This window comes from Diabrotica virgifera, chromosome 4 (genome assembly GCF_917563875.1).
Source record: "Diabrotica virgifera virgifera chromosome 4, PGI_DIABVI_V3a".
NCBI classification, from domain to species: Eukaryota; Metazoa; Arthropoda; class Insecta; order Coleoptera; family Chrysomelidae; genus Diabrotica; species Diabrotica virgifera.
This window is the reverse complement of record NC_065446.1, coordinates 120,759,308-120,783,921: the sequence shown is the minus strand read 5'-3', so window position 1 is coordinate 120,783,921 and position 24,614 is coordinate 120,759,308. Positions and strand designations below refer to the sequence as shown.

The 24,614-nt window shown below is 33.8% G+C and overlaps 1 protein-coding gene across 2 annotated transcripts in view; it reads right to left on the bottom strand.

Moving 5' to 3' along the window:
- The window catches only part of LOC114338490 (uncharacterized), a 291,422-nt gene that overhangs the window by 44,420 nt on the left and 222,388 nt on the right, over positions 1-24,614 (bottom strand). For both annotated transcript variants that reach the window (XM_050649598.1, XM_050649599.1), the window contains exon 4: positions 15,113-15,266. In XM_050649598.1, coding sequence (XP_050505555.1) covers positions 15,113-15,266 — 154 coding nt within the window. The remainder of the gene's footprint in view (positions 1-15,112; positions 15,267-24,614) is intronic.

Below are 24,614 nucleotides of genomic sequence, written 5' to 3'. Positions count from 1 at the left end.
TGGAATTTAATATAGCATCTGAATTAGTATAGTGGCGGGTTCTTCAAAAGTCAAATGAGCGTTGCCTAATATTCGACGAATGTGAAATTTGGTCGATTTTATGGCGGATTCCCAAATTCTTCCCCAATGAGGACTGTGAGTGGGTATCCATTTCCATTTTATTAGGTTTTCTGATGCAAAATTTTGAATGAAAGTGGAATTGTTAGAGATTTTGAGGAAGTCGTGCAACTCACGAAGACAGTTGTTTGTGCCGGTAAAATTGGTACCATTGTCGCTGAATATAACAGAGGGATGATCTTATCATCAGTGGTCCACCATAGTCGGTTCCAACATTTTGAAAGGGGCATGAAGTTGAAACTCTTTCCTTTGGCAAATCGGACATGATTTGCTGCGCAGGTTGAGCACGAAATCTAAAACAAATGGAGCAGCTTCGGATAATTTTCTTAATTTCCCTTAGGCCATTCAAAGGCCAGAATTTTTGTCTGACGCTGGAAACTAAGGCTTGTGGTCCAACATGACCAAGTCTAATATGTTCGTGGGAAAGTAGTAAAGTGGTTACATGTGATTTAGAGGGAAGTAAAATAGGGTGTTTGTGGTATTCTAGAATGTCTGCATTTTTTAAGCGTCCACCGACGCACAAAAAACCAGAGTGATTTATGAATAGGTTAAGTGACACCATGTTTTTATTAGATAGTGGTTTACTATTTAGGAGTTCCGAGATTTCTGAATTAAAGTATTGGTGTTGAATAGTTTTGCAAATAAAATTAGTGGACGTTAGGATTTCATCTACAGACAGGGACCGGTAAAGGTTTTAGTGGGAAATTTAGAGTTATGAATAAATCTGTGAACATATGCTATTGTGTGCACTAGTCTTGAAAATTTTGAAAATCTTAGGAAGATTTTATACCAAAAATTTTCTTCGGTATGGGGAAAATTTTTAGTGGTAAGAAGTGAGATTTTCCTCTCTTCTGGTAAGTTACATTCGTCAAATTTTTCATTAAAGTAAGTGAGGTTTAGGTTGGGGTCTTGCAGAAATGAAGGGCTTGACCACCATAGATCTATATTTAAAATGTTTTGGGCCAATAATCCTCGAGATGGGGAGTCTGCTGAATTTTCTGTATATTTTACGTGGCGCCAGTGAAAGGTATTTGTCAATTCAGTGATTTGAGCAACTCGATTGGAAACAAAGGTATTCCAGTGGGACGCATGAGATTGTATCCACGATAGTGCTATTTTTGAATCGCTCCATAGATTGACGCTAGAGAATGACAGTTTGTTTTCATATATTGATATGATACGTTTGGTGAGTTTTGCGAGGAGTAGCATAGCACAGAGTTCGAGTCTAGGTAGGGTAGTTGTCCTGATAGGGCTTACCCTAGATTTTCCGGTAACCAGTATGCAGGAAACTCTGTTATCAGAGTATAAGGTACGAAAATAAATGTATGCTGCATAAGCCTTTTTGCTACTGTCAGCAAATCCATGAATTTGTATGTTTGTGATTTTCTGATAAGAAATAGACAGCGTGGGATTTTTAATGATTTTAAGTGAGGTATATTATTTACGAAAAGTTTCCATTCTTTTTCTAAGGAGGGAGGCAAGATATCATCCCAGTCCATTCGTTCGAGGAAAAGTTTCTTAATGAATAACTTTCCATGTAGAATCACCGGAGTTATTAACCCCAAGGGGTCATACATTTTGGCTAAAGAGGATAGAGCAGTTCTTTTTGTAACGTGAGTGTCAGTTGGGAGTTCAGGTACTGAAATTGAGAGTGTATCTGGAGAAGGGTTCCATGAAAGTCCTAAAACTTTATTAGAGGCATTTTCGATTTGTATATCATATGAAGTGGGTTGATCATTATTGCAATATTTTTCAGTAAACCTTTTAGAATTGGAAACCCATTTGTGAGTTGAAATGCAAGCACTGCCTAGAACGGTATTTAATTCGTGATAGGTGGTTTCTAAGTCAGTTTCAGTTTCGGCACCGCAGAGGATGTTGTCTACGTAAGTTTGTGTAAGTAGGGCTCCACAAGCAAGGGGGTATTTTTGTATATTAGTGGATGCAAGCTCTATTATTGCCCGGGTAGCTAAGAAACTTGAAGATCTGAGGCCGTACGTCACGCTAGTAAGTTCAATGCACTCAAGGGGTTTAGAGTGATCATCTCTCCACAATATATTTTGCAGAAAGATTTGATTTGGGTTGATATTTATTTGACGGTACATTTTTTGAATATCAGCGGTACAAACAAGTTGGGGTATTCTAAAGCGGCAAAGAATGTCAAATAGATCAGGTTGTACTTGTGGAGCTGGAAGCATGATGTCATTTAAAGAGGTTCCAAAAGAAGATTTGCAAGATCCATCAAAAATCGAGTGCTAGTACTGCTCTCTTTTATAACGCAATGATGGGGCAAAATGTATTTTTGTTCAGATAAATTATTATATAGTGTGAGTGGAATATATCGTGCGTGATTAAGTGTAATGTATTCATCGATAAACCCTTTGTATTCAATAAATAAAGAATTATTTAATTGGAATTTCCTTTCCAAACCTTCGAATCGTTTTTTAGCGATAAGGAAAGAGTCACCTAGTTTGGTATGCTCTGAGAGGCATTTAAGGGGGAGATCGACTTGGAATCGTCCGTTTTCAAAAATTTTAATGTTTTTCTTGAAGTCAAGTTCTGCAATTTCTTCAGTAGGGGTGAGAAGTTTTTTAGTGGGTAACTCTTCCATTTCCCAGAATTTGGGAAGAAGTGAGTTAAGCGAAAAAGTGTTTTCGAAGATAATGTTAGAAGTTTGAGTAAAAATAGGGATACTCTTTTATTTTGTGGATGATTATAAGGTACACTACCTGCGACAATCCAACCGAAAAAGGTGTTTTGAAGTACAGGGAGATTTTTTTCCTAATCTTACGATGCCATCTGTTAAGTTCGTAATATTTGTCAGCTCCTATCTTCTTCTTCAAGTGCCATCTCCGCGACGGAGGTCGGAAATCATCATAGCTATTCGGACCTTGGAGACGGCTGCTCTGAAAAGTTCGTTTGATGTACATCCGTACCATTCTCTCAGGTTGCGCAGCCACGATATTCTGCGTCTCCCTATGCTTCTTTTTCCTTGAATCTTTCCCTGCATAATGAGTTGGAGCAAGTTGTATCTCTCTCCACGTGTAATATGTCCTAAATATTCCAATTTTCTGGTTTTAATTGTATTTAAGACTTCCATTTCTTTATTCATCTTTCTCAGAACCTCTTTGTTTGTGACGTGTTCTGTCCATGATATTTTTAGAACTCTTCTATATACCCACATCTCGAATGATTCCAGTTTTTTCATTGATGCCGCATTCAAGGTCCAAGCTTCCATTCCGTAAAACAGAGTCGAGAAAACGTAGCACCTAGCCAACCTTATTCTTAGCTCTAACCTTAGATCTCTTGTGCAGAGCACTTTTCTCATTTTGTTAAAATTCGCTCTAGCCTTTTCTATTCTAATTTTAATTTCCTGGAAGTAATCATTTGTGGAGTTGACCCTATCAAAATGTCAATATTTGAAGTTGATAATATAGGTAGGTTGAGTTGAGGTATTTTGAGTAATTCTAAGGGTATGTGCGTCTGCGGCAGTGGGGTAGTTATTCTATCAAAATGTCAATATTTGAAGTTGATAATATAGGTAAGTTGAGTTGAGGTATTTTGAGTAATTCTAAGGGTATGTGCGTCTGCGGCAGTGGGGTAGTTATTCTATCAAGTACGTAACAAGACATATTAAGCTTATTGCTTGTATTATTAGTCGAGAAGATTGTAAGATGTGCCATTACGTTGGACATAATTGAGCTCTGGGCAATTCCAGAAATTTGAAGTGGTTGTTGATAAGTTTTACAGCTAATTTTTTCGAACAGTTTCCTTAATATGAAGCTACTTTGACTGGCATTATCGAGAAGCGCCTTAGCCGTTATCATATGACCTGATTTTTATCGAAGAGTTACTTTAATTATTGCTAATAGAACATTACAAGGGTTAGCTGTAAATGTGGGTTCGCCTGTGGAATTTAGAGATACCGCTGTAACGGACTCGGGGTGTGAGTTATTGCCAAAAGAGGATGGCATGTTGTCGTATTCTGTGTGTGGTTTATTAGAAGAGTTTAAATTAGGGTTTGACTGTTCTGGAGTTTGATGGTTATGGTTTGAGTTTTGATGACGATAATTATGATGTTTTCTGGAATTGGCATCAGAATGTGTTTGAGTTGAATTGTATCTCCAATTATGTTGATTGACCTGAGGATTGGTAGCTCCTTGGCCTTGAGATGGGCTTGAATTTTGAGATTGTTGCGAGAAGTTGGTGTCGTGGGTTTTTTGTATGTGCAAGACGGTGTGATGCTTCTTAGAGCAGATGGAACAAGTTCTAGAGATGCACTCATTGTAAGTATGTTTTGTGCCCAAACAATTTGTTCACATGCGCTGAGAGTGTGTGAAATTTAATTTATCAGAATGAGATAGAGATGAAAAGGCTGGACAACGATATATTTTATGAGAGGAGTCATTGCAATATAATGTATTTAGAAGTGGAGGGATTATTTCAGGTGGCATTGGTGTGAAGAGAGGTAGCGGGAGAGGATTTCGATTTAAGTCGCCCAATAAAATGCATCTATCTTCTAGAATGTCTAGAAACTCGTCTAAAGTAGGTAGTTCAGATTTGGTTCGTTTTTCTCCCTATTGTTTTTTCGAGTTGTAGTCAATTTTTCGTGATAAGATATAAACTAGTATGATATCCCAAGTATCTACGGGAATGTCTAAGTTTTTCAAAGATTGTATATGTTTTCTTATTGTGGTTATGAAATCTCTGAGATTTTGAGCATTAGCCTTAGTAAGAGCGGGGTAGTCCAAAATGGATTTTAAGTGTGCGTTAATTATGCTTAAGTTGTTAGAGCAGCGTTTTTCTAGTAGGTCAAGAGCAATGTTAAAGTTATCGTGGGTTAGTCCTAGGGAGTCAATTAAGGCGAGAGCTTCATTTTTTAGCGAATATTTCAGATATATGAACCGTTGGATATTTGTTAGAGAGGAGTTGTCAATTATCAGACTGGTGAAGAGTTGGAGGAAAGATGTCGATTCATCATAGTTTCCTGAAAAGATTTGAAGAGATAGTTAAGGCAATTTTACATTAGTAGGCGTGGTTATTGTGACAGTGGGAGTTTGAGTGACAATAGTGGGTAGATTTGACTCTACGAGAGATCTGCACCTTTCGCGTAATAAAGATAAATATTTAAAATAATTGCCTTCCATAGCATCATGATCTTCAGAAGCATCGGCAACGTCACTAGTCTGCTCTATGTCGTCTTGTATTTCGTTGTAGCGTTCGAAGTTTTTAATTATAGCTTGTTCTCTCAACTGCATTTCTGTTACGGTTAATTATGATGCCAAAAACTTATCACACCAATTATGCGCCTGCGTTAAGCCTGACTTTGCCGTTGCTCGCTGCTTCTTCAGTGCCTCCATTATCAATCAAATACAGTAATTAATATAAGCAAGTATGATATGAAAATTAAATCAAAAACACCCTAAAATCACTGCGTGATAAAAAATTAAAAATAAGCGCCCTGAAATAGAAAACAAAAACAAAATAAGCGCCCTGAAAGAGAAAACAAAAACCACAAGTTCAATAAAAATAAAATTTTTCAACGTGTTGATGTATGTAGTATTTGTAAAAAATGGTTACATGGAGGTACTGTGAAGTAAGTGTAGTATTTACGATTGTGAAAAAATGTTTAAAATATTTATTCAGTGAAATTTCATAATTTGATTCAAAGTGAAAAGTTAGAAAATTTGGTGATAATTCAAAATATTAAAGAGTTCAAAGAGCAAATAAATGTTTGTGTAATCCTTAAAACTACGTGTTACAATGAATTGCCAAGTTTTAAAATTAATTATTATAAAAGTTTTTTATTTACGCAAAATAAATGTCTTTTTATTTTCCCTGTATGTCGAAATCGTTCGCCAGGTATCTTGTTTAAATATCCAGTTCCAAACCGACTGGTAATGTAAGTATGTATGATATTTTTAAAATATTTTCTGTGAAGGGCTATTATTAATTATTATAAACCCTGATTTTTGCATCGGTGAGAAGGACCATGAACGAATAGGGCTTCTAATCGTCCCAAGTGTGGCTTACTTCTTGAGCCAGGGTACAGAAAACAACTGTATGTTTTCTCAGATGGATTTTCTGTGGTTACTTCGATAGTGGTGTATTTCCATAGGTAGAGGTTCAATTTTATTATGTAATGAGTCAAAACACTGCTAGTACTTCAATATGAATGTATTATATTACTACCAAAAACATTATTCGGATGGTATGTCGATGTTAACAATGGTTGAAATCATTTATTTGCTCTGAATCGTAATGAAAACGTACAACTTACAGTTTATGAAGTCGTGTGTGTGCTGTGCAATCGACCACTTCGGTCGGCGGTTGAAAGTGTAAGGTCGAGTTTTATGTGTGCAGGAAACTCGTAGGTTCAAAAGGTTGACCAAAAGAGGTAAACATAGTGGCGCTACGAGGGGAAAGAGGTATGAGCGTTGTTGCCAAGATCAGATGATTGATTAAACTCAAACAGCGTTGGTAGCATTATAACCTACAACCTACCGTTCCTCTATTATTTCAAGTTGAATACACCAATTTGAGCATACACCAAAAAACAAACTCTTTTCACCTACCATATCTCTTTTTGTATTACAAATAGAACATTTACGAAGGAACGAGTCTCTTTGTTATTTATAATCTAAAAAATGTTTTATATAGTGTTTTTAGTTCGATACATAGTTTTTAAGGTATTCACAAAAAACCGTTCGAAAAGGTGTCATTTTTCAATGAAAATGACCAATTTTCAACTACGCATAACTCAAAAAGTATCGAGTTCTCAAAAAAAAGTGTAGACCAGTTTTTGCTTAGAAATAGGTTCTCTAACCACTTCCGTGCTTATTTTGACCAACAAATTTTCCACCCCCTTAAAGGTGGTGGGAACCGCCCCAAGATAAAAGTGCCATAGTATATAGGGTAGATTTTGTTTCTTGAGCTATTCACTACTTACTGTGAAAATATCAAGTACATCGATATAGTAAGATGGAATTCGGAGCCAAATACCCTCATTGACTGCCCTATAATAATGCTCTGCTATGATCGCCTGAGAGAGGACACACACAAGATTATAGCTAAATTTCTATTTACTGTAACTTTTCGAGTTTTTGAGCTACAGCAACGAGTTTTATGTCATTGGAAAAATAATTTTGCATTCTTTCAAAATCCGTAAAAATATACTATATATATACCGTATCTAAAAAAAATTAAGATTTTTTTCATTTCCTGTGCAACCGGAAGCCATATTTTGGGTAAATTTTTTTGTGATAATAGATAATAAAGTACCATATATTTCTGCAAAATTTCAAATTTTAGTTTCTATTACAAAGGAAGTTACGGGCACTCACATATTTTGTTAAAAAAATTCATTACTCCCCTCCTATAGGAGTTAAGAAATCTAACTACTGCCATTCAATTTACCGATAGGATATCAAAAATATATCAAAAAATAAACAAATTCCTTTGGGCCATTTTTGAGAAAATCTAGTTTAAAATTATGTCAAATTTTGACCCCTTAAATATAGGCAACCCATAACTTCTTCTGGAAAACGATAATATTCTTCTTATAGCCCTATCTTTAGGCTATATAATAACGACTATTTCAAATTAAACTTATCTTAAACAAGTTTTTAGATAGGTAGGGAAATGTGTCGGGTGGGCGGTCGGCCATGTTTGCCGCCATTTTGAAAATGGAAATGTCAAATACCGTATTTCTATTTACCTGTCAATGAGCTAACTTTGAGTTAAATTTTATTCGTTTCGGTCAAAATTTGCAAAAACGGGCCCTAAATACTGCCGTGCTTAGCGAAAACGCCGTATCTGCAAAAATCTGAAAAATTTAGATTTATACATTTTTCTAACCCAAATGTGCATGTCTATCTTATTTTCTTACTAAAAATGACGTAAGTTAAGCCAAAATACATTAAACACAACGCATTTTATGCCGTATCTGCAAAAATGTTCATGGATACTTAGAATAAATGCGTCATCTGAAAAATACTTAGAAAAAACGCCGTATTTAAAGGTCACTTGCCGCGTTTATCCTAAGCAGGCACTAGATGCGGCGTTCTGCCTAAGCATTTGACAGATTATTACAGCATGTGTAAAATTTTTAATAAGGTTAGTTTGTTGCCATTTTTCAACGTGAACGGTTGTTTGATATAATTTTTTAAATATATGTCAAATAGAAAATAGAACAAAGTTAATACTGCAGAAAGCTATTTTTTCTTTATCAATAGAAAATCTAAACACATATGTTTGAGTTGTTGGTGATCAAGAAATAATGTGAGGTATAGCGGAGTTTCCTATGTGTATGAATATTGTTGTTGATGCCACATTGTATTATTACGTTACATCAGGCATTTTAAACAGTGCAAATTTTATAAAGTTTGTTCGAAATAGGAATTTTGGATGAAGTATTTTGATCGCCGTACGTCGTAGAATTTCCAAATAAAAAATGTGTTATAAAAGTACATAGTTAAATCAATGTATAATAATTAATAATTAAAAATAAACTTGATCGTAAATGTTAATCGTTTCTGGAATGTTTTTAATTTTAAAATTCAAGAAACGCCCCTTACCGGCAAACTTATTAATTCCAAAATTATTTCCAACACTTTTTTTATCCATTTTTATGACACACTTTTATAAAAAAATGTTTTTTATTCTCCTTTTTCATCGTTATATTGTATTTATTATAGAATAGACTCCCTCTATAACGAGAACTGATATGGCAGACTAATTACCTCGTTATACGCAGATCTCGTTATATCAGACAACAAATATATTGTGCATACATACCTATATCGTTGTCTAAAATATTAACTTTCTATTATATAGTGATGCCATTCGGAGCAATATAAGTTGCTAAATATTGTTTTTTCGACAGTAAGGCTTCGCCATCATAAATTATAATTTTTTTTACAATATTCAGTATCGGCCAATAAATAAACAGAACAGGAAGAACTTTATTATAGGTAGGCGTGGATTTTTATTAAAGCACTACCCTCGATATCTTCAGTGGAGTCGGCCTCAACAGAAAACAGTGGAGGCATGTTGTCGAGTCGGCTAAAACCCATGAAGGGTTGTAACGCCACGGAGTATTAATTAAGTACTACCCTGGAGAACCGCACAGATGTTGGGAATTTATATATACCAGGTAGGTAGTTGGGCTATTTACTTATAGCCATTACAGCGCTAAAAATAGATAAAGAATAATAAAGATACATATTTTACGATTTCATTTTTCCTCGTTATAGAAATGTTCAGTTCAATAGGAATTTTATGGGACATCTAGTGTACCTCGTTATAAGCGAAACCTCGTAATAACCGTGTTCGTTATAGAGAGAGCCTACTGTATTATAAAATAAGAAAATGCTTAGCGCAAACGCAGTACTGCATTCTTCCTAAGGAGGAAGAAGTTAATTTTTATGTAGTATACTTAGAAAGAACGCAGTAACATGAGTTTTTAGAGTAAATAAAATATATTTTGCCAATCGTATGTATAAATATGAATTCTATGATATTTATTATGTATATAAAGTAGAAAACAAAAAAAAATTCTAAATAGTTTTCAACGGCTAGACATTTAAACAAAAACCGATTTTACTAAAATGCGATCTCTCTGCAGATACGGCGTTTTTCCTAAGGACGGCAGAATAACCCCCCTATTTCGGCCCCCCTTTGAGAGGTTTTTTTTAAAAGCTTAGTTTCTCGACAAAATTCTCTTAAACTTACTCATACCGAATTTCATCGAAATCGGTCTGGTAGTTTTTGCTGGGCGGTGGCGACATACGTACGTACGTACATACTTCCGACATGTTTTTTTTATTTGCTTTTTAGACTCAGGGGGACTTAAAACGTCGAAAAAAAGTGAAATCTTAAAATTTTTTTTGCACGATCCTATAACTTTATCGACGAATCAGAAGATGGTATTGCAGTAAATGGACAACTTATAAATAATATTAGATATGCAGACGATACAGTATTGCTAGCGGATAGTGCGCAGGGGCTCCAAAAAATCATGGATAATGTTGTAGAAGCATGTAACAAATACGGCCTAAAACTAAACTGTAAGAAGACAAAAATAATGATCAGTAGTAAAAACACCAACATAAACGCCCAAATTACAGTAAACAATACACCTCTAGAGAGAGTACAGAAAATATGCTACCTGGGCTGCAACATTAAGGATACTTGGGATCATAGCTACAAAATAAAAACTCGTATTGAAAAAGCCAGAAGTTCTTTTAACAGTCTTAAGAAAATTCTCTGCAACTTGTCTTTAAGTATCAATATACGCATAAGAATTCTTAGATGTTACGTCTTTAGTGTCCTCCTATACGGAGTTGAAAGCTGGAGCCTGACAGAAGATGCCATAAAACGGTTAGAGGCGTTTGAAATGTGGTGCTACCGACGTATGTTGAGGGTCTCATATATACACCACACAACTAATATAACTATTCTCCAGAGGCTAGGAAAAGACAAAGAAATAATTAACACCGTAAAGAACAGAAAATTGGCTTACTTCGGCCACATTATGCGTAATGAAAAATACCGACTGCTGCAGTTGATTCTACAAGGCAAGATTGAGGGCAGGAGAGGCCCTGGACGTAGACGTATATCCTGGCTGGCCAATCTTAGGAAGTGGACTGGTCTAACGTCAACTGATCTATTTCGAGCTGCCGTAAATAGAATAAGATGGGTCAATGTGGTCGCCAACATCTCTAGAAGATAGGCACTTTTAGAAGAAGATAACTTTATCTATTATACTATACTATGTATGTAGTACGATAAAGTAAAAGAAAAATCAAAGATGCGGCTCTAATTATGCTAAATGAAACAAATTGTGTCTTAAACTCCTCGGTAGAATGCAGTAGGATGTGGTTACCCACACTGAAAGAGGAAGTCAATAGAAAGAAAATACCACGATTAGTAAGTCAATAACATATCGAGTATATATATTTTATATTTTAGTATTACTTATATATCTATATATTATTAATATTATTTATAATTTAAGCAACATATATATATATATATATATATATATATATATATATATATATATATATATATATATATATATATATATATATATATATATATATATATATATTTAAGTCAGAATTCGGTCTTAGATTTGAGAGTAAACTAAATGTAAGGCCAAATACTTACGATGTCGGGATAGTATCACAAGGTTTTTTCCTGGTTTTCCCTTGTGATTTACTATGTAATCTCTAACGCATGAATTTAACTGTCACCGTTTTTGTTTAATTTAGTAGTATGTATTTTGTATTTTGGCAACGACACCCGATTTGGGCGTCGAAACGTTAATAATTTTTTTTTTTCAATTTAATTGTTGCTTACTTCCCATCTAAATAGTTAATTATAAAAATGCCACAAGGAAATAGCTTCAGAAAAATAGTATAGTATAATTGGTCCAAAAAAGGCCTAACCTAAACATCCAAAGTAAAAGTTTTCCGCTAACACCAAATTGTTCTATATTCTTCAGTAAAAAGTTTTGAGCATCCGCTTTGGAGGGAGATGGAGGAGAAGTCAGTAAATTAGTAGTTTTTTTAAGTTTTTCGTCAATATTTCTAAAACTATGCTTTAGCGTAAACAATGTTCTATATACAAAAATGTTCTACATCAAATTTAAAACAAAAAAGGTCGTATACATAATTGCTATAAAATAAACGGTTCCAGAGTTACGGATGGTCAAAAATGGAGGTTTTCTATACTTGTTATATTTTTTGGCCAATTTATAATACATATTATTAATAATGAAAGAAATTTCTTTAACAGGATTCTGTTTTGCAAATAAAATTTGCTATTTCAGTGGCCGATGGTATCTTAGTGATAAGCGCTTGAAGAAACGTCAGAAACGATTTTATAACAATTATGTACCTATAGGACGTTTTTTATTTTAAATTTTATGTAGAACATTTTTGTATAGAATATTGTTTACGCTAAAGCATAGTTTTACAAATATTGACGAAAAACGTAAAAAAAACTACTAATTCACCGACTTCTCCCCCATCTACCCCCAAAGCGGACACTCAAAATGGTGTAACTTTTTACTGAACAATATGTGGACCATATAGAACAATTTGGTGTTGGAGAAAAACTTTTAATTTGGAAGTCTGGATTAGGCCTTTTTTTGGACCAATTATACTATACTACCTCCGTAACTTTGGAACCGTTCGTTTTAGAAGGATTATGCATCGGGCCTTTTTTATTTCAAATATAATGTAGAACATTTTTGTAAAAAAGTTGTTCATGCTAAACCGCATAGGTTTAGAAATATTGACGAAAAACGTAAAAAACTACGAATTTATCGATCTCTCCTTCCTCAAAATGGTGTGACTTTTTTCACTTTGGATGTCTGGTTTATGCCATCTTTTGGATTAATTGTATCATACTAATATACAGGGTGATTGATTAGTGGAGTAAAGCTCCGTAGATCCGGTATAGTAATAGATAACGATAAAAGTTAATAACAAAAATTTTTGCCAACTTTGTGCTTCACATTACAAAATTAGTTAGAATGTTACAGGGTCTTTGATAACATAGTGGAAGACCAAACTTGTGTTTTTTTAAATGGAACACCCTGTATTTTATTCTATATTCGAATTCTTCTTAGCTTCCCCATTAGAAAAATAAAAAACGTTTGGTATGTTATACAGGGTATTTACAAAGTTATATCCAATTTTATACAGTGCCCAGGAATAAGTGTTACGCCCCATCTTAACTAATTTATTTTTAGCACATAAGCAAAACGCTCGCATAGGTCAATTTTTAAAATAACCATAGTATATTATTATAGCATCAATGTTTCGAACTTTACACGATTCCTCTTCAGCTGGCAGTCGTAACTTTGATTTTTTTAAATGGGAAAGTACATCGTGTGACATCTCATTTAAAAGCTTTGGAAATACTGATTACAAAAATGTATAATACTTGGACAAAATTTCGTACAAATGCTTTTTAAATGCATTTATTTTTTACGAATCCTGCGAAAAATAATGAGTATGTTTGAAAAATTTAAACGCAGAATGAAAGATTACATTAATACCGAGGGCTGAAAGTCCCTAGAATAAACAAAAAGTTTATTTTGAATGATATATTTGAAACTAAAAATCGTACTAAATTTTCTTTTTGTTTTCACCCCTGTAACTTATTAAAATAAATATTATAGAAGTTTTTAGGGACTTTGGGCCCTCGGTAATAATGTAATATTTCATTGTACGTTTAAATTTTTCAAAAATTTTTATTAGTTTTTCAGGATTAAAAAAACGAATATATTTAAAAAGCATTGGATCGAAATTTTGCGCGAGTGATATACATTTTTGTAATCAGTATTTCAAACTGTCACCTTCAGTCACCTGAAGAAGGATCGCTTGAAGTTCGAAACATTGATGCTATAATATACTATGATTAAGTATTTTCTATGGGAAATAAGCCACAATTTTACTAAAAAATGAATTTATTAACGTTTCGAAGCCCAAATCGGGTTTCGTTGTCAAAATACAAAATACTATTGACAACGAAATATACAAATAGTATTTTGTATTTTGACATATATATATATATATATATATATATATATATATATATATATATATATATATATATATATATATATATATATATATATATATGTTGTTGTTGACGCTGGGGCGGTTATTTATACCGTGGACTGGCGTGACTGACGTGGCTGTCGATGACGTGGCGAGTGGGAATTAGCGCGAAGACTATTCGGAGAATCGTAAATTGTCAGCCAGGCCGCACATCAAAGAAACATGAAACGTAAATTACGTTTCATGGAAATAAACCACTGCTAAACAAATATACGTCCGGCCATTTATGAGACTCTCCGAAAATAAAAATGTGTCATTAGCATGAATCACACTCGTTTCATTGATAGGCGGACTTTGAGATTTGTTTAGCATTGTTTTCTTTTCATGAAACATGTTTTTCGTTTCATGTTTCATGTTTTTCGTTTCATGTTTCTTTGGTGTGCGGCTTGCCTCAGTTGTAGACAATTCAGTCATGGTTTACTTAAAATGTGGAAAGATTTATGCCTGGTTGCACCAACAGCTCTTAAGCTCCACCTTAGCTACGCTCTACTTATAGATAGGGCCTCCTTGAGTATCACTTAAGTTGTACGCTAATTTTAGATTCTTACCTTATTATCAATTATATCTATTATTATATTATGGTATTCTTATTGTAATATAATGTAATAATAATATATTAATTCTTATAATATTCTCGACTTAAGCTTAAGATCTGTTGGTGCAACCGGGCACTAGACCCGTAATTAATAATTTGCTCTGAAAAATGAAAATACCTATCTCGAAAACTAATAAATTTAGACATAGGGAATGTTTTATAAAAATTAAAGTACGGTAATGGTACTTTTCGATAGTGATATAAAATACAGGGTATTCTATTTAAAATTACTGAGAAAATAACGTACCTACTTGCGTTTTGACTCACCCTGTATTCAATATAAAGAAAAGTAGCAATATCAATAATTTATGAAAATTTTTACAATAAATAAAAAACATGGCGTCAATAATCCATTGCTTTTGTCCTTATTTTTATTTATACAGTGAGTTAAACTTGTTACGATTTTCATATAAAATTGGTTATAACTTTATAAATACCGTGCGTAACATAAAAAAACTTTATATTTTTGTATTGGAGAAGTTAAGAAGATTTCGAATATCAAATAAAATACAGGGTATTCCATTTAAAAAAAAACATAAGTTTGGTCTGCCACTATGTTTTCGAACACCCTGTAACATTGTAATTTATTCTGAAATGTGAAGCTCAAAGTTGGCTACAATTTTTCTTATTAACTTTTATTATTATAACGGACTATTACAAAACGGATCTACGGTGCTTTACCACACTAATCAATCACCCTGTATAGGTGTCTGTGTCTATAAAAGAGAGCTTACCGTACTTTTATTGTGTAAAAAACGTAACTTACCTACAAAACTCGTATTCTTCCTCAAACGTCATAGAGCCCAGTATGTTGCGACTTTGTTTTAATTTTACTAGCTTTTCAGTGAAGGTAGTTTTACATTTCTGAAGATCTTTACTCACCAAGGTAAAGCATTGCATAGACTCAATGTTGAGTAATTCTAGAAAAGTAAGAATATAAATTTGAATTTCTTTTTTATTATTATTGTTGCGATGTCTACGCCACATGCAGAATATTGATTGCTGAAGGAAATAGAACCGAGCAGATTAACCGACAATTTGAAAGATTAGCAGTTATTAGATACGGTGAATCGCACACGTTAAAACTATGGCCTCAAGATCAACATTTTGAAAACGAAATATATGGCCATTAGCAGAAACCCTCCAGAAGACCCGATAATATACATAGGTGACGATCATTTAAATATCTCGGCACCACAATCAATGACCAATGGATCCACAACAGGAAATAAAATCCCGAATACAAATATGGCAAGACAAGCTTTTATGAAATTCAGACCGCTCCTATGTAATCAAACCCGAAATTTCGAAATGCGTTACAGAATCTATGGTCTAATCTACATATGGTCCATCTTGCTTTATGGCATGGAATTGTCGACTTTGAAAATAACATCAATCAACAAACTTAAAGAATTTGAAATGTGGTCATTGAGAAAAATGATGCTCATACCTTGGGCGGATAGAGTTCGAAACGATGACGTCCTTAAGAGAGCCGGCGTGGAAAGGGAACTCTTTGGATTAATTAAGAATCGCAAGCTTTTTTTAGTGAGATTAGTAAAGATAAAAAAGTGAAAGAACTTGCAGGTACACAAAAACGTAAGCAGCCAAAGACCCTGTATAATGTCAACGGAAACATAATAACAGAACTAGAAGAACAGTTGAAGACATGGAAAAACTATGTTGATGTCATCTTTGCAGATGATAGACAACAATCTGAACTAAGTAACATACAAGGAGACGAAGTTCCAGAAATAACGGAAGAGGAAGTAATGTACGCACTAAAAAGAATGAAAAACGGTAAAGCCCCAGGTCCAGATGAAATACCAACGGAATTCCTTAAACTGATAGAAGAAGACTCGATCTACATTTTAATTGAACTTTTCAATAGCATTTATACATCAGGAAAAATACCACAAAAATGGCTTTTATCCACCTTTGTTATTATACCAAAAAAGATAAATGCCAAAGAATGTAGTGATTACCGTGCAATCAGTTTGATGAGCCATGTACTGAAAATATTCCTGAAAATTATACGCACTAGAGTACACAGAAAACTGGAAATGGACATCAATGATACCCAGTTTGGATTCCGAAATAGACTCGGAACAAGAGAGGCGTTGTTTGCACTGAACGTTATGTCTCAAAGATGTCTTGACATAAATCAAGATGTATTCATGTGTTTCATAGATTATAACAAGGCCTTTGATAAAGTGCGGCATGATCATCTAATCAGGCTCCTGGCAGAAAAGAATTTAGATAAACGAGACATCCGACTAATAGCAAATATGTACTACAATCAGAAAGCAGTAGTGAGAGTAGAGAATAATACCACTAAAGAAATTGAAATAAAGCGAGGTGTGAGACAAGGGTGTATACTGTCACCAACCCTGTTTAATCTCTATTCCGAAGAGGTAATGAATAGAACACTCTCTGAGCAATCCATAGGTATTAAAATAAATGGTGTTAGATTAAACAATCTTAGATATGCCGACGACACCGTTCTGATCGCAGAAACACTTGAAGAGCTACAGACATTGGTGAATAAGATAGCAGACTGCAGCGAAGAATATGGACTATCTTTGAACATAAAGAAAACTAAATATATGGTAATATCGAAATCAACACGAAATGTCCAAAATTTATATTTACACAATGAAATTATCGATCGAGTTAGCAAATACAAATATTTAGGCACTTTTGTAAATGAAGACAATGATAGCTCAGCAGAAATCAAAATAAGAATAGAAAAAGCCAGATCCATATTCACTAAAATGAAGAGAGTGTTCTGTGGAAGAGATTTGAGCCTTGAAATGAAACTTCGCCTGATGAGATGTTATGTACTTTCTGTGCTGTTCTACGGAATGGAGTCATGGACGCTGAAAAATATTGATATCAAAAAATTGGAGACATTTGAACTGCGGATGTATCGCAGAATCGGGAGAATATCATGGACGGAGAGAATCACAAACGTCGAGGTCTTGAGAAGAATGAATAAAGAAAAGGAAGTCATATTTACGATCAAAAAACGAAAACTGCAATACTTGGGACACATTACAAGAGGCGAAAGATATGAACTGCTTCGAATAATTATGCAGGGGAAGATAGCAGGAAAAAGATCCATAGGAAGAAAACGAAACTCCTGGCTAAAGAATCTACGGGAATGGTATAGCTGTAGCAACAACGAATTGTTTCGGTCAGCAGTTTCGAAAATACGTATAGCTCTGATGATCGCCAACCTTCGGAACGAAGATGGCACTTGAAGAAGAAGTTACCTTGGGCACATATTAAGAGGAGCAAAATATGAAATATCACAGTTAATCCTACAAGGGAAGATCGAAGGTAGGAGAGGAGTCGGCCACAAACAACTATCCTGGTTAAGGAATATTAAGGAATGGACAGGAATACACAACACAGGCGAGCTGTATCACGCCGCCAAGAACAGAACCTTAGTAATGGGGTAGTCGCCTACGCACTTTGGTGTTTGGCATTTTAAGAACAAGATTTTCATAAGATACCTGCATATTATAATATAAACAGAGTTTCAAAAGTTATGCATCACCTAAAATTATGCTAATTTTTATGTTTTTTTTTTTGGTATTGGGTTTACTCAAACTTCTTTTTCTATGGATGCTATACAATGTGCAACTTCTCTCACTACTTACATAGATTCAAAATGAAAAATTTCTCACGCAGTGAGAAATGTCGGCCATTGCAGTGAGAAATAATTTCTCACTGGTTCTCCGCAAGTTTTCCATACATATGATCGCCGTTTTCATGGTAACATGCGCAATACAAATACAATAATTATTGTTGTCAAACAAAATGTGTTGAAGCAAAACTTACCAGGAATTACCTTTCAAAACTGTTCAAATATAACTGTTAATTATAATTTTAAATTTATAAAGTATATAAATATTAAGAATATTAGATACCTACATATTATGTATATTTGTATATGTAAATTAACTTCGAACACTCCGTGTATATGTTTTTAAAAAGATTTATTACAAAAATAATCTACAAAATACTACAAAATACTACAATACTACAAATCTACAAAATGTACGTCTTTGATGTCGGAGAACAGATTCTAAACTGAATTAAAAATGAAACAATTACAACTCACGATACACTCAACCAGAGATAGGATGGTACACATTTGTGGGCGGATCCTCCTTGGCGCGAAATACGTCACTCACAGAGTTGTTTTAAAAGTTAGCTTGCAGTACACATATAGTTAACATACGTTTTCGCTTATAAATTCGTTTAATTGTGTTTTTTGAGGTTTTTTTAAATATTTCGTTTTAAATAGGACTTTTCCACACTTCTTATTTGTTGTGAGCTTCCGTCATATTATGTCGTATATTAATATTATACACGGATTATACGACATATGACCGAAGCTTGAAACAAATTCCACTTAAAATATTTCATTTTTTAGTTACATTTTTAAAGCCTAAACATTCTATTGTTTATGCAAAAGATCTGATTCATTTTGAAGGGTCCAGGATTATATCGTAAATATTAATTTTTAATTAAATTTATGTTTATGAAGAATGCGATGAAAAATTATAAACGGTCATTAAAAAAGAGGTCACGTTGTACGACAATTCAAATCAGCTGACCGGACATTTACAAAATTACTCACTGCACTAAAAAACATCAGACCTTTCTGACCTTCATCAACAGAAAGCGAACGTGTGTTTATAATTTCAGCAAATTTCTGTACAAAAAAGGAATCAGCTGGAAAGATCAAACACTGAACAATTTATGTTTTCCTAAAACTTATTTCAATAATAAAAACAACGAAAATTCAGATTAAACACAAATTTATAATTTTCCTGTTTCTAAATATGTTCAATATTTAATCAAATTTATACGTTTTAATACTAATTGCATTGAAAAATAATGAAGATAAAATAGAAAAATAAAAAAGAGAGTGAAAAATAATTAAAAAAAATGGAGTTAAATGATCTGGCAGGATTCATTTGCCATAAATTTAAGAACGACTTATCATTGCAAAGTTCGTCGAGTGCATCATTTACGTGGATAGATCATTTGAGCGAGGGTGGTTTGTCAAAACCATCTTCTGCATTCATGAATGCCATTGAGAGTCTCAACAGGGTATTTTTTGCTGCACATAATAAAGATGGATTAGTATGTGGTGAAAATTTCATAAAAAGTCTTTTGTTGCAAAGTGTAGATATTCAATGCCCCGAAAAGGCAAAACGCTTGTTCTTTAGAACAAGAATGTTCATTCGCATAAAAGAACTAAATAGATCAATTACCCTCCAGAGAGCTACCAAAAGAAAATGGAAAAAAATTTTGGCCTAGAAAACAATAAAAAGCTCTTAATAATGTGTATATGGGATTGAGCCACAATTGTTGGTGTAACGAAAATTACATTTCTTAAATACTACCGTTTGAGTTTCGATTTCCATTCCGGAAATCGCGAAAATTAAAAGTTAAAAGAAAATTACCTAAGTGTTGAAAATTCTGGGAAACTGTAGTAACCGTCTCGTAACCTCGTTCAGGTTACAAGAATTTTCCCAGAATTCTCAACACCTAATTTTCTTTTAAATTTTAATTTTCAAAGATTCAAGCTCGACTCTTCAATACGATTTGATTGATATGTCACAGGTACTATTTCTGCGATTATATTATATGGCACTTCCGGTTAGAACTTTTTAACCGAAAATTATAGGTATAATAACCAAAAGTATCTCTACATTTATTCTCATTTTGCTAAGGCACGTCAAATAATATATCGCTTTAAAACGGTAGGTACTTCCGGTTGCAACTCTAAAACCGGAAGTCCGATGTCAAATGTCTTATCTTTAACACCATCCTTGGGTTATAAGCTTTCATTCGACATCTCATTTGTCATTCTATCTGTATTAGTAACGGAGGAGTTATATTCACGGATGGACGGACAGACAGTTATGAAAACGGAAGTATATATTTGTTCTCGTCTTGCTAAAGCGGATCGAATAATATATCGCTTGTACTATTCCGGTGACTTTAAAACAGTACTTCCGGTTGCAACTCGAAAACCGGAAGTCCTAGGTCAAATTTCTCACCTTTAGTACCATCCTTATAATATAAGCTTTCATTCGACACCTCACTTGTCATTCTACCTGGTATAATGACGGAAGAATTGTGTCTACGGACGGACGTACGGACAGACATACGTAAATAATTCAACGTTTTCACATTTTTTCAAAATTGGGTGAAAACAACATGCATATTTTATTTAAACTACTGTATATGCGCTAGGGTGGGCCGAAACTGGACTTCAGAAAAAAAACGAATCAAACAGGAACGCAATACCCGTAAAAAGATGCGTATATGTGTAAAAAATACTTGTGATTTTTTGTTTTATTTTGAAAAAATGTCTTCAGCCCTCTACCAGCCCTTAAGTGACCTTGAAAAATAAATAAATAAATTAGGAACACAATACCGCTCAAAGTTTGTCTTTTACCGTGTATAAATCTTTTGTTTTTTTCTTATTATTTTAAAATGATTTTATCAGCCCTCTACCACCCTCTAACTAAAATAAAATCTCAATTTTCCAACTTTTTCCAAACACAAAATGTAAAATTAACTCCGTATAACTTTAAAGCATAAAAAGTATAATAATATAATATAAAAGTATTTAATACTGATGGTCTTGGTCGTGAAGCCTCGGATACAATCGAACAGTCCCGGCTGAGATGGATCGTCGAGAGTTATGGTACTTGTCGTCGCTTATCTTCTTAGTGCGAAATAAGCTTTCGGGTGAAACGCATGTTTATTGTTTATTTGTTGAAAGCCAAGACGAATAGATTGTGTTTGTTGTATTTGCGTGAATACCTAGCACGACCATAAATATGGCTGCTTTAAAATTAAATATTACAAGAAGTAAAGTAGAATGTCCAATTTTCGGTAACCCAGTCGACTTAAACTGTCATGTTTTACCAACGATAGAACATGTGCTTCGATGTTATTTGTTTATTCGTTATGAACTGAAGTTTACTAAATATTTTGGAAAGGAACCAAGTTTTAATGAAGTTTGTGAAGTGCTTGTGCCAAAAATCAAAAGTATATGGGAATCAGCGTCAATTCCAACCGTGTCAAAGGACCGCATCATGCAATTATTACGTAAATATCATAATAAATATTTAAACCTTATCAGATATCCAAAAAGCAAAAGAAATGTTCAATATGAGTTAAAGATTACCAGCTTCAAAGAGGAAACAAGGGATAAGTTGTTCGACATTGCTGCCTGTAAGTGTGATTTTTCTGCATGCAAGTGTGATAAATCAAGAAAAGTACCAAAGCAGGAACAGGAATTTCTTTTGGATCAACGGTCCACTAGAGATATGGCTATAGGAACTGTTGATCGTGAAACAACTAAAAAGTTGAATGTAAGGACGGAGAGACAAACAAAAGAAACAGAACGAGTACAAAAATTCAAATCTGAATTTCACAATATTTCTATGCCCAGCTGTTCTACTGAGGTCACTAGGTTATCAACAGACTCTGACAATTCTTCTTCATCTGAAGCCTCACCTAGTGTTGCAAATATTGATTTACCGTCGAAACCATCCTGTAGTCAAATGAGGATAAAGTTGCCCACATTAGGTACCATATGTGACAAATATGGAATTTCTGACAGGTCAGCAGCTGCTGTTGCCACAGCTGTATTAAAAGATGTGGGAATTATTTGCGATAGTGATACCTCAAAAGTAATCGATAAAAATAAAGTTAGAAGAGCTCGTCAAAAGAACAGAAATATCCTTAGTAATGAGTTTCAGTCTACAAATAAACCCATTAAGAGTATTTACTTTGATGGCAGGAAGGACAAAACCTTAGTGCAGGAAAAGAAAGGTGAGAGATATCATAAAAGAACTATTGCAGAAGAACATGTGTCATTGATAGAAGAACCGAATTCTGTTTATTTGGGGCACGTTACCCCATCTGCAGGCTCAGCCAAGTCAATTGGAAAGGCAATAATAGACTTTCTCATTTCAAATAACTTCTGTTTGGATAATTTAGTGGCGATTGGTTGTGACGGAACCATAGTGAATACTGGACATAAAAATGGAGTTATAACATATATCGAAAATGAACTTAAGCGACCTTTGCAATGGTTTGTGTGTGCCTTACATGCTAATGAGTTGCCATTGAGACATTTATTTCAACGTTTGGATGGAGCTACTACTGGACCTCGTCAATTCTCTGGAGTGATCGGGAAATTATTGGAAAAATGCGAACACCTTCCAATCGTAGATTTTGAAATAATTGAAAGTGATCTCCCAGAACTAACAATACCATCTAAAGAATTAAGCTCAGACCAGTCATATCTGTACGACATATGCCAAGCAATATCAAATGGCAACGTCTATGAAAATTTAGCAAATCGTAGCCCTGGAAAGTTAGCTCATTCCAGATGGCTGACAATGGCAAATAGAGTTCTCCGCCTCTACGTTGGAACCGAACATCCTACATCAAGATTGAAAGATCTTGTTCAATTTATAATTAAAGTCTATGCACCAATGTGGTTTTTTATAAAGCTTAATCCAAGTTGCACACAAGCCAGTTTGCATGTTTTCAAATCCATTACACTATCAAGATATTTAAGAGATGATCTTAAAAATATTATAGATGCAGTTATCCAACGAAACTCCTATTATATTCATCCGGAGAATCTTCTCTTATGTATGTTAACAGATAATCGTCAATGGGTACGAGAATTAGCTTTACGGAGAATTATTAAAGCCAGAAAAGAGAAAAAAGTCGGAATAAGGCAGTTTAAAATACCAGAAATAAACTTTAATGCTGCGGAGTATTTTGAGTTAATAAACTGGAGTGAATGTGAAGTAACGGCCCCACCAATGTTAGCTGACATACCAGATGATGAGCTGAAACAGTTAATTGATAGCTCTATAATTGCAGACTTTGACTTTCCAAAATATCCATGCCACACGCAAGCTGTGGAGAGATGTGTGAAATTGGTTTCGGAATCATCTTTGCTAGTTACAGGGCCAGAACGCAGAGACGGATTTATTCGATCTAAAATAAAATCAAAAGACTTTCTTGTAACTTACGATAACAAAGCACAATTTAAAATTGAATGAACGCATTTTTCTATTGATTTTTATTTCGCATTTTAGTGTGTTTAAAAATAGGATATTTATATTTTTGTTTGTTTTCGGTTTCCAATAAACTTTTAGTTCAGTTCAAATTTTGTTTTATTTCCCAACACCCTATAAAATGTGCAGTAGTTTCCCATATTTACACACAATTTTTCAGAAATAATTGTGAATTTATTATTTTTATTTTTGATTCAAGATCATTATCTGTTGGTAGAGGGTAGAATATCTTATTCTAAATGTATAAAAAAAATAACATGAACTCTTTGCATATAATTGAAACTTTTTACAGGTATTGCTAATTAAATTAAATAATTTTGATTTAGGGTTCACTTTAGGGGTGGTAGAGGGCTGAAGATGTTTTTTTAAAAATCCTAAAAAAAATACAGTGATTATACTTACCAAAAGGCATCTTTTTGGGGGTATTGTGTATTAAAACTAAACAAATAATTTTTTCGGCCCACCCTAATATGCGCATATTTCATACGTTTTTATTAGCATACTTGCCTAAGTTTAGTAATAAGTGTAGGAATAAAACTTTTATTTATACAAACGTTAATTCGAAAACAGCACTTATTTATTTCATGTTCTCTATTCAAACCTAACTAAATATTTAAAATAATGCTCGAACATATTTTGTAATTATGTACTTGTTTAGTTTTTAAGTTACTTATACAAATTTATTTGGTCTTTTAAATACCTTTTTTAATTTTAATTTGTGGGTAATTATTTTAAAATTTCTTCGACAAAAAGTTGTGTTTACATATATAGTAACTTCTGTGTAAATTTCAGATTTTTACCTTTTGTAATTTGAATAAAATAAGAGAAGTTTGACGTTATTTATATTGGTTTCCTTATATCTCGCCAGCGATTACTCTGTGAGTGACGTCATGCGCTCGGCAGACGAAAACTCGTTTTTAGGAACATCCGGGCCTGATTACAACTAACATGATAACAAATTATGAAATACAATAATGCTGAAATTGCTGAAACAGTATATGCTTCCTGGCCAACGTCCTCTAACCTTGTGCATACACTGATGTTCCTACACTATAACTCCTCCCCCGTTAGAATGAGGCTCCGTCAGGTTGCTGAGTTTTATTTTCTCTTTGTACAAATGTTGACTTTGTTTTT